The sequence below is a fragment of the Larimichthys crocea genome, chromosome VIII, assembly GCF_000972845.2.
Source record: "Larimichthys crocea isolate SSNF chromosome VIII, L_crocea_2.0, whole genome shotgun sequence".
Classification (NCBI taxonomy): Eukaryota; Metazoa; Chordata; class Actinopteri; family Sciaenidae; genus Larimichthys; species Larimichthys crocea.
In genome coordinates, this window is record NC_040018.1 from 1,417,916 (window position 1) to 1,429,980 (window position 12,065).

Here is a 12,065-nt window from a genome sequence, read left to right on the forward strand (position 1 = left end):
AGATCATTAGTCTGGGCAGCACCTGAGCCTCTTTATATGTAAAAAGGTTATTCAGTATAAAATTGTTTGTAGAGCCTATAAAGCAAGACATTCCAAAATTGAGGACAATTATCCTGATCAACGTTGGCATGGTTGTGGGAAACCAGGGTTCTTTGTTATTCTTTGTTATGTTTTTATTTTTTATGTTTTACTCTTATTTCTATCCTTCTATCTCTTTATCTTTTATTGTTATTTATTGGCTTTTTTAAAATCTTATAATCATTTCTTTAATCATCTGTCTTTTTATTGTACTGCCTATTGACATTATAGTATTATTATACCTATTGTGGGAGCGCCCAGAAGTGTACATTAGTTTCAGTTACTGTCCTGTATGGTGTCTGCAGAAACAGAAATAAGTCTTTTTACATCTCTCTGCAAAAACAATAATCTTGATGAACTGGGAAATGTTTATGTAACTGTAACTGGTTGGAGGACTATCTTGATCTGTTAGACATGGAGAGAACAGCGGGTCTTCTTCAGTTCTTTGATAAAGGCCTGGGCGGCCACGGGGCACAGTTGGAACCTTTATGGAAACTGAGCCTTTACTGTATTATCAGTCATTCTGTTTGTCCTTTAACTACATCATATCAGTCCTTGCTGCTCTTCTAACCCTCTGTAAACCTAGATTTGATTTACTTTTATTATTTTAATTGTAAAGCACTTTGTAACTTGAAAAGGTGCTGCAGAATTAAAGTTATTATGTTGCGCTGGTACTACACATCTGAACATTTTGCACTTTCTGTAAATCTGGTTTCTGAATTAACAGTAGTTACATTCATATGCTTTTTCATTCATAGTTTGAGACAGTGTAATTGTTTTGTGGCTGCAAATAAAAGTGGAGCACAAACAAAGAAAAGAGTGCCACCTGCAGGAATTTCAAAACAACGTTGATGGGGCCCCTTCCTCATTTTTCAGATGTCAGTGACTTATTTGCAGTTCCACCAAAGAGACATTTCCCCCTCTAAACTTCTCACACGGTTCACACTGTATCAGCACAAAAAAAAAGGCAAAGGATGGAGAAAACGTCCAGCAAATAAACAGATTTATGTGTTATGTTTATGTCTGATAATGAGAAACTGAAAATGTTTTTTGTTTGTTGTTGTCAGGTTAAATGGTCAAATGTCTGGCATTTGAACATCCACCTACTGCACCAACTGACCCCAGACAAGCTATCATTTAAGTTCTACAACCTTTTTCAGCTGACCCTGACACTAGTGCCAGAGATGTAAGAGATATGTGCAAGACATCTTCTTTTAATGTTGTTGTTCTTTAAAGAGGTCAATTCAAATTTGAAGATCACTGCTCAGTTTTACAATTAGTTTTTGTTTGATTTTTTGCATAAAAATAGCATTGAGCTGGTGCTGAGCAATATTTCAAATTATTGAAATATTTGACCTAGATGAACTCCATCTACCCGTTGAGAAAATGCCCCGCCCCCCTGAACAAATCCCTATTTGCAGCATTCCCCATTTTGCAGCAGGGGCTGCACTTTTCTTTTTTTTATTATTATTATTATTGCGACCTGGAACTTTTAAACGAGAAAACATGATGGAGATGTATTTACTTTCCATCATTATAGCAAGTATTTTCATCATACCATTCGCACTCAAAACTTTGTCCCCTTATTTTTGGGTGGATGTTTTGTATCTCAGGGATCTACTGCGCATTTTTGTAACGTTTTTGTCGAGGCGAAGAAGGAGACCTTTCTTCTTTGTTTTGGACCGTTTCTTGGAGCAGACCGCTGCGCATCCGGATAAACTGTTCATAGTGTTTGAAAAAGAGTCCTACACGTACACTTACACAGATAAAAGGAGCAACAAAATTGCCAACGCGTTACAATCCCACCCTGGGTATAAAGCTGGAGACGCCGTGGCACTTTTCATGGGGAATGAACCCGCCTTCATGTTTACCTGGCTGGCCTTGGCTAAATTAGGCTCTCCTGTGGCTCTTCTCAATCACAACATCCGCACCAAGTCTCTCCTGCATTGCTTTAACTGCTGCAATGCCAAAGTGTTGATAGCAGCCGCAGGTATATGCATCTATGTGCTTCTGCATTACGAGCAAAACTTCGCTCCAAGTGAAGGCCTGTCCTTTATGGAGCCATTAACTTCAGCCATACATTCAGGCTGGATGGGCTTCTGGTTTGAATTTTAAATGGTGATTTCAAACTGTTTTTAAGAGTTAAAAGTTATTTTTTTCTTCAAAATATTCTTTAAAATTTCAAGTAAGGGCTTCAGAAAGTGTTAGATAGATTAACAAATAGAAGTTTAAAGTTAGCATGGCTTTTTTTTCCTGGAGATATTTCTCATCATAAGAGATGTAAAGAAACTAAATGCCTTGCCTTGCCAGCGTGAGGGACTAAAACGTTTTATATAATATTGATCTAAAATTTGTTTAAATCCCATTTCACTTTGTTTTGTTAGATGAAAAGTTAATTTTCTGTTTTAAAATCTATTCAAGTATTTCCATCGGTGATGTCAGGGATCACAAACAGTATTCTGCATTCTGCATCAGTGCACGTTATCCTTGTCTTCAGCACTAACCCTTATAATTTAGTGTTTGTCCTCGAGCCTGTATTCTTAGGTAATTCTCAGTAATTCATGTCCGCATTTAGACCTCAAAATGAAAGTTGAGCTTGCATGGTTGCAATGCTTATTTTCTGTAAAGCTGCATTTTTCACTGTCAGTATCGGATCAATAGCTAGCCCAGTTTGTTTAATAATTTAAAACTAGTATCTCATGGTTATGGTTGTGATGTATGTCTCTTTCCAGAGCTAAAGGAAGCAGTGGAGGATGTGCTGCCCTCTCTGATTGAGCATGGTGTTACCGTCCTCCTGATGACCAAACACTGTGACACACCTGGCATTGAGAGTTTCTCTGATAAAGTGGATGAGGCATCAGACTCCCCGCTGCCTCAATCCCTCAGATCACACATCACATTCAAAAGTCCTGCAGTTTATATTTACACCTCTGGAACTACAGGTATTGAAAGCAGCTGCATTTGATTTTCAGTTTCATCTGACCATCTTTTTTTTCCCACAATAACATATTGTAGATCTTCTTCAGGCTTCAAAGTTGTGTGTTGCTGTTTGTGTCTTGTTGCATTTCAGGTCTCCCTAAGGCAGCTCTGATTAATCAGAACCGCCTCTTAATAGCTCTGGCTATTTTATCTTCAAACGGTGTAACGGCTAGTGATGTCATCTACGTCAACCTGCCTCTGTACCACACAGCCGGATTCATGATAGGCTTCATTGGCTCCATTGAGACAGGTGAGGCCAGAGTGTTAAACAAATACGACTTTGTGAGAGCTGTGTGAGTTTCCTTGCAGACTACTGACCTAACAATGAGTTGTAGCTATCATTGACCTCAGCAGAGATGAGACAGTTTTGTTGCAAGGGAGCTGAAACTCAAATAATTGTACTAAGACTCTAAGTAATTGTATTTCAAGCCGAACTGTTCTACATTTAAATTCAGACTGCAGCACAGCAAGAGGTCAAATCTGCACCAAAAGCTGTGCTACAGTTCACTATACATCCATGACTTTACCAAGTTGACTGCAAGCCAGTTTTTAATGCAAGCTACAGGTCACAGTATCCATCTTAGTTTGTAACAGATCTCAGGATCTGCCCCTGCCTATCTCAGCGTCTTACTAAAGGCTCACGTCCCAGGGCGTTACGCTCCGCTCATACAAACCGTCTAGTTGTACCCTCGCCTCTCGCAAAGCGAGGTCACTCTAAACTCTTCTCTGTGGTCGTCCCCAAATGGTGGAATGACCTACCAACGGCTACTAGAACAGCAACCTCCCTTTCGACCTTTAAAAAAACTTGTAAAAACCTTTCTGTTTCGAGAATGCTTCCCTGCCTAACAAATCTAACAAAACTGACAACTACTCTGTGCTCCTTTACACCTTTCTCAGCTTATGTCCTCCTCTGTAAGTCGCTTTGGATAAAAGCGTCTGCTAAATGCAATGCAATCTAATGTAATGTAATGTAATGTAATGTAACAGGTCACAGGTATATTTTGTGTACCCTTAACTGAACTTCAAGATAATCACAAACCAAACTCTAAAGTTCTAAAACAGTCACAACGTTTTTAGGAGAGGTTATGAGTGCTCACTGTGGCTGTTGCATGAAATCTAATCAGAGATGTCTTTAAATAAAAGGATGAATTAAGTGTTTCTTTATTTAAACATGTCTTATTACTTCAGCTAGATAGCTTTAAAGTAATTGAAAGGAGAGATCTATTGGCAGACTATGACAAATCATTAGTTTTTAGTCGGCCTGTCCCTTCACATCTAGATGCCTCCAAATCATCCCCACCCTGGACCTTTTTAATTTTCTGAACACGTTTGAAATACATGTTTGTTTGTTTTTTCACAGTGCAGTGGCAATAGTTAACATGCAATTATTAATCAGGCTGGTTCCAGATCAGCTCTGAAACATTTTGCCAGAGGAATCAATTGAAAGTCAGATCTCATAGCTCATGCACCAGCTGTGCCCCCTGAAGATTTAGCTGATTTTGCTGATTTATAAAAGTGGCACCCTGTTACAAGACCTTCAAAAGATTCTCATAAATGGCCTAAAAATGAGGGGAGTGCTACAGTGTTATAAACTGAAAAGTGATGCCTCTACTCCTACTCCTTCTCCCTCAGGGTTTCTTGCCCCAGGGAAGCTAAATGAAAGAATCTTTTGTCAGTGTGAACCAGTAATCTGAACAGAGCTGGGTCATAAGACCAGATTACCTTTAAATGCTTTCATTTAAATAGGCTAAGTTCACACACTGTTTTATGTCTGTGTAAGCAGCCTAAGTTACGCTCGTATTAGGAGATATCAGATACTGGTACACAACAATGACAGTCTGGTTGTGCTGGACATGCAGTTAAACACAGTTAAACACTGTTTTTATACTTGTCTTTGTTTAAATAGACTGTATCTGTGCTTTTCTAACTGAATATCTAACGTTTTGAACAGCACAACTTTCTAAATTAAAGACAAAAAAAATCAAACCAAATCTGTTTGTCACTTTTCTGCTGCTGTCCAGCTCATAATCAAATGTTCCTTTTTTATTGCAGGGTCAACTATTATTCTGAAGAGGAAATTTTCTGCCTCTCAGTTTTGGGACGACTGCAGAAAAAACAATGTGACAGTTGTCCAGTACATAGGAGAAGTGATGCGTTACCTCTGTAGCACACCGAAGGTAAAATTATTTGTACTTTTACTTTTCCAGCTTTTATTATTATTATTCAGTCATGCAGAGCTGTGTACAATACAACTTTAGTAGTACAGAACAGAGCAGAATAGTTTAAGGTACAACAAAGTGGAGTTTAAGTCATCTGTGGTTGTGAAGGAGCTTTCATAATGTCATAAGTAAACCTGATGCCTCATATTAAAAAAATATTGGTCTAATATGTTGACAGATTGATATATTGATCTTTTAATATATTTAATAACTATTATCTATTCACTGAATGTGGAACTGAAAGTTTTTTTTTATTGTTAGAGTGACTGCAAACAAGCTCCTGGATCTTTGGTAGGGCGCAGTGAGACGTTCCTCCACTCTATAATCTTAACCTCTGTAAAAACTCCTTTGCTCGGGGCATCTGCAGAGCGCCGTGAACCGGCTGCAGCAGGCTGCCATTGAGTCAGGTCTAGTCTAGAGATTAACTTTCCAAATCTGTACATTCCCACAGTGCAGCACAGCTGGTTTACCAAAATAGAAATCATTAAATCTCAACTATCGGGTTCCAGCCTTCTGCGTCATTATCTGTGGGGGTCTGAACAGCATGAAACATTATGGCTATCAATTGCTGATACAATTGATAGCCATTGCATACTTTTTAGATGCCATAATGATATAGCTGCTGTATTTAGGAGTACACATTCTGCCTACATGTATAGCCATTCAGAGTATCTAGTTGCATCACATGAAGTGCAGTCTCAATTTACTGCGTGACCCTGTACGTAGCAGTAAGAGGAGGTGGTTTGTCTGTATCTGGTCACCTCTAGGAATAGATGGTGGCCTTTACTGAGGAAGGCCATATCAAGTAACTTGGCAGCCAGATCTCCCTTGGACTAAAATGTGTCTTTAGGATCATATTCATTACACTGATTGGTATTTCACATACAGTATTTGTACTGTATGGTTTTTAGAAAGGTGTGTATTTTAAAGTCACACGGAAGTATTTTTGCTATTGTGAACTTGCTACTTATGGATAGTGATTAGACATGCTTGATCAGAAATCCTAATTAAGGGCCTGATTATATGACTGATGTGTTTATTAGAAAGCATATGAGTTCAAATACAGTGGGGGTCCAAAAGTCTGAGAACAATAGTCAAGATACTTTAATTTTGCATTTGGTTGAAATGTAAAACTTGTTTTTTTTTTCTTCATTGCAAATCAAAAATATAATCTTTGAAAAATGTGCATGAGTTTCAGAATATCTTCAGTATTTTGCTTCAATAACAGCATGCACTCAAGCAAGTTTGTGTAAAACCTGATGACCAGTGCTATGTGTCATAATGTGACGATGATCCAAAGAGCGTCTTGTGATGTTACAGAACGCTTAATCAGTCTTCAAGTGTCCCCATAAATGTTCAATGAGGTCAGTGTCAGCTTACTGTACAAGCTTTCCTTCTCGGTCAAGACTCCTTGGTCTTTTTGGTCTTGCCAAATTTTGAGATGTCTTTAGGGTCATTATCCTTCTGCATTATCGATCCTGAAATCGTCTCTGAAGAATGGAGGGCTGCTTCACCTTGGTTTAGTTGGTCAGTTCAGTGCAGGTATCTGTTATAAAAATTAGGATTACACTGCTATTCAGATGTTTTAAATCATACAATGTGTGTGTGTGTTTCTATTTATTACATGCCTTGAGGACAATTCCTTTTATTAATGTTTTGCTGAGGCTGGCAGGGAAAGAGTTTAGAGAAAGTTCAGGACAGAATGAGGGCCAGAGACAGGTCAGAGAGGCGTCATTTAGTCATCTATGTGGAGTGTCTGTCAACAATAGGGAGGTGTCTGACAGCCCATTAGAGTGTGTATAAAAACCAACTGTCAAGGCTCTTCGAAGAGCCTTTTCCCCTTTTGTGTGTTGCACTATTAAAGGCTCCTTCTTGTACAAGAATAATAAATTCAACTTAAACTTTGATACTTTTAATCCAGTCCTCCTTATTCGAGTGTTTTTCTTTAAAATTCCCATAACATTATCCACCTCCAGTGTAAGTAAAGCAGCCCCAGACCTGAATATTCCTGCCTCAGTGTTTCATTTGATACAATGCAGCGCCATTCTCTCTCCTATTTGTCTCCTTACATACACCATTCTGTTACTGTCATTAATCTCAGACTTGGACTCATCAGTGAATGATGATAAAGTTTTTTCCAGTCATGCACATGTGAGATGCTGATATTTCTTAGCCCACCAAGTGTTTGGCTTTGTTTTCCTTCCCGATAAAGTGGTTTAGAAACTCCTACTCATCCTCTGAGAGCTCTACAAGCAAGACAAGGAGTCTTGTGTTTCAAATTCTTTATCTGTGATGAATTTGCTTTTCCATCTTTCAGGAAACTAAGTTTTATGTATCAATCATCTAATTGTGTGGTTCTGACACTTTTACTTACTTTCTAAGTCTTCAAATGATTCAGAAATTGATTTTCAATGTAGTCTTAGAATTTGTACCCTACTATGTGTGTTTAAAAGCAGTACAGTCCCACATCTTTTCAAAATGCTGACAGGCCCCATCACCACCTTTTCTATACTTTGATTATTTTAATGAATTAAGAATTACATATAGTATATATTATTCCGTCACCACTGCTTGACTTGTTTATTTGTCTTTATATTAAAACACAGAGAGAAAATGACAAGGACCATAAAGTAAAACTGGCCATTGGCAACGGTGTCAGAGCAGAGATATGGAGAGAGTTTCTCAGTCGCTTTGGGAACATTGAGGTCCGAGAGTTTTACGCCTCCACTGAGGGAAATGTGGGATTTGTCAACTACGCAGGCAAAGTTGGAGCTATTGGACGAGTCAACTTTTTTCATAAGGTAAGACTGAGATCAAACAAACATTATTTGTGTGTGTAACTTAATCAGAGCTCAACACTAACTTTAAAAAGTGGTTGCCTGGCATCAGCTTTTGGTTTAGCGTATATTTTTAGTCTATTTTAGTATATTTTAAAGATGTATTTTGCCGTGCATGTTATGCTTAGTATATCTTAACCAAAGATGGCAACCAAATTGCCAGTTTCCCAGAATGGATGCCAATGATGGTGACCTGACAACCATTAAAGTCAAGTTCTGTTAAGGTCCACTTGCTAACATTTTCAGAGCTTTCAACCACATCTCAAAGTCTGACACGTCTATTCTCTGGCAGGAAAGATCCTCATCCATTTGTTGATTCTAGTAAAAGGCTGTAAGATGTGGTTGAAAGCTAGTAAGTGACCTTGAGTTAGGATTATTTTGTCACACGATTAGCCAAAGTAGTACTTTGAACTTTTTTTGAACCATTAGACATCCTGTGTTGTGATTGTACGTGTAAATATAAACACTGCATACGGAAATCTAATATATATACATGAATGAAAATGTCATATCTCATGTCACATTGTCACACATTGGAATGTCATGTATGTTCACACTTTCACATTTGGAGCCACAGTTGCCATGTTTTTGAACCATTCATTTTACCTCTGTTTACTATCTTGTGTTACATTTTAACTTGTAACTACTCATAGATGTGCGTGATTACATGACAGGATGATATTGAAACAAAATATTACAGGAGATGCAGATAATTATTTAAAAATGCATTCCAGCAGTCTAATAGTTTATTTTCATTCTACATCCTGTATTATAGTATAGGGTTTTTTTTTTTTAATATTTAAGAAATTTTGACGTGTGCCACTAGAGGGAGGTTGCGTACCACCAGTGGTAAACCTTTATACTGTCTGTGTGGTACATGTACCACAGTTTGACAGCCAGTGATACATGTCGTTTTTGGATTAACAGTATTGGTACATTAATGTGTATGTTGTATTTTAACTGCTTTAACCTGTTTAAGGTTAAGCTATATACTGTTGGGTAGTTTGATCTACAGTAATGCATCATATTCTATAAGATCATCGTATGTTTGGAGCTCTCCTGTAAGAACCACGTATACAAAAGCCGGAAAACGGTCCTGTTTCCAGCATTGTCGCAATGCATTTTCCAACTAATCCAAAGGTCCTTTTTAAAATAGTTTATCTAGCTTCCAAGTAGGTGGGTTTATTAATCTATAAAGGAACACATAATTCACTGGAGAGTAAAAGAAGTATAGTGAAAATACTCACAAGTGCCTCAAGTACATGACAGAAGTAAATGTACCTGAGTAATTTGACCAATGTGAATTATAGGTTTTATTCTGCTGTTGGTATCTGGATGGATTGGACACATAATGCCATACTGATGTTTTCCTCCTGTAGAAGCTGTTTCCATACACTCTGATCCGGTATGACACGGAGAGGGATGAACCGATTCGAGATGCAAATGGCCTCTGTGTGGAGTCACTCAAAGGTGAGGACACGTCTGCAAATATTAATATAAATTAGATTTACCAATGAAAAGCAAGTAGTCCGTTGATAAGCCAATGGCAGTAAAGGACATTGTCTCTTGGCTTTTTCTTTAAGGTGAGACAGGACTGCTGGTGTCAAAGATCACAGACATTGCACCTTTTGTCGGCTATGCCCAGAATGAAGAACAAACAGAGAGGAAAAGACTTCGTAATGTTCTCAAGAAAGGAGATCTTTACTTCAACAGCGGAGACCTGATGAGGATCGATAAAGACAACTTCATTTACTTTCAGGATCGTGTCGGTGACACATTCAGGTACAGAAACTAAAGCAGTCATATCTGCCATAAGAACAACAGGATGAAATATTACAAGAGCTCTGCCAGTTTACTGCTAATGTTGTAATACAGGATAGATCCATAAAGATATGAAGTGTCTTTCCTTATTACGTTACCAGCGGCAGATTTAAGAGCGATTCTGACACTTTTTAAAGAAATTTTGTAAGAACAGTTCTTTATTCTGCTTTTTTTTCTAGCAAATCTATTTTTTCCTTATTAAAAAAAAATAGACTGATATAAAGTTGTAACTTGTTTGAACCCACAGGTGGAAAGGTGAGAATGTGGCCACAACCGAGGTGTCTGACATCCTGACGATCAGTGACTGTCTCAAAGAAGCCAATGTTTATGGAGTCGAAGTACCAGGTTAACATTTCCTCTGTACATTTCTTTCATCACAGTACATTTAATAATAATATCATAACTTCCAAATGGCAAAATGACTTGATAATGAAGTAATTAATGAAGTCAAATGCTTTTCTGTTCTGCCGATGTAGGGCATGAGGGGCGCATAGGGATGGCAGCTGTCACTGTGAAGGAAGGTTCACACTTTGATGGAAGTCAAATATATAACCATGTTGTTAGCTACTTGCCCTCGTATGCCCGACCTCGCTTTATGAGGATACAGGTAATTTCATTACACACACATGCATGTTTTGTTTTTTCTCAGTGTTTTTGCAGCATGTTATCAAAAGCAGATGATGATATTTGAATATTGTATCTAAGTGAGTATTTTGTACTTTTCTAGAATGCCATGGAGGTGACGGGAACTTTCAAGCAAATGAAGATGAAGTTGGTGGAGGAGAGTTTTAACCCAGGATGTATCCAGGACCCTCTTCACATCCTTGATGATCACAAGAAGAGTTACATGCCGCTGACAGCTGAGATCTACAGCTGCATCATATCAGGCAATATCAAACTATGAATTGACTTTTAGCGTTCAATAACGGTGTACACTCTATTGGTACTTTTAATGACATGATTTTTTTTTCTTTTGTTACTAATGCTCATATTATTTGTGTGCGGTAAAGTAATATGGAGAGATAGATGCTTTTATTAAAAGCAGTCGATGGGACTCAGACGTATAAATGCAAGTAAGAATATAAATAGTATATTTACTACCATGGTGATAACTTATAGTACTACAGTATAAAACACCCGTAGCTGAGGGCTTTCTATATTTCTGAATTATTGTGTTGTGACATCACTGAGGTCTATTGAGCAATGCCTTCTTGCTGTCGTTGAAACCTAGGCCAAAGGTCACACGCAGAGAACAAACGCAGAGTCAGTTGAAAGTTTTAGGAAGCTGTTAAATTTAGTAATCAAGTGAAGTAACTGTGGATTCATACTTCTTAACTGGTGATCTATGTAATGTGAAGCAAACCAGACCTGATCAAAAGTGTTAGTGAAGAACAGGAATTCATGAAATATTCCACATGAAGTCAAGTATTAAATCATCATTAATGACGCACTACTTAAGTCTTTTTTTAGTGAACGATGACAAAATCCTCTACATACAGCGAAATAATATTAGTATTTAAACACACCAGAAAGTCCAGAATCCATCCCAGAATAACCTCAGAAAATCCCACTGTTGTTGTGTATTTGTAGTTTAATAATAACACGGTGAATGAATCAAAAGGTGGGTTTATTCTTTTTATGATCCGTTTGCTGCTGTCGATGAAAAAGCTGAAGAGATTCACAGGAAATGAACCTTTGATTTGATAACTAGAAGAGTCAACAAGCTTGTTCTTACTGTTACAGTCTCGGCTTAACAGTGCCACACTTTTTTTTTTACTGAAGTGTAATTTTCTCAGTTTTTTACAATAATGTGGGTTTAAATTATACCTCTTTAGGATAATGATTTTTGGAGCCACCTGCTAAGATTCATGATAAGGTCATAAAGCATAAAGGGGGAAATGTACTGATAACTCGTGTGTTGCAGAGTGCTTTGTAACTTTTTACAAGTGAAACTGTTTTTGACTTTTTTTCTCTGGGCCATAAGATGATGTTTTGTAATGATTTCAAATAAAGTTGTGACTTGTTGAAGTGTTTTCAGCGTTACTTTTGAGTGTTCAGTGTAAAAAAAAAAACCTACAAGTTGACCGAGGAGTGGAAAGATACAACATCGCCAACATTTTCTTTCTGTGCG

The 12,065-nt window shown here is 37.7% G+C and overlaps 1 protein-coding gene across 1 annotated transcript; it reads left to right on the forward strand.

Annotated features, from left to right (window-relative positions):
* Window positions 1-1,488: 1,488 nt before the first annotated feature.
* On the forward strand, window positions 1,489-11,939 carry zgc:158482. The gene is made up of 10 exons (XM_010731864.3): window positions 1,489-2,068; window positions 2,811-3,020; window positions 3,149-3,307; window positions 5,110-5,234; window positions 7,883-8,077; window positions 9,493-9,583; window positions 9,697-9,895; window positions 10,182-10,279; window positions 10,411-10,541; window positions 10,662-11,939. Exons 1-10 carry the CDS (start codon window positions 1,585-1,587, stop codon window positions 10,836-10,838), a joined length of 1,869 nt encoding a protein of 622 aa, XP_010730166.2. The 5' UTR covers window positions 1,489-1,584; the 3' UTR covers window positions 10,839-11,939.
* The last annotated feature ends 126 nt before the right edge of the window (window positions 11,940-12,065 follow it).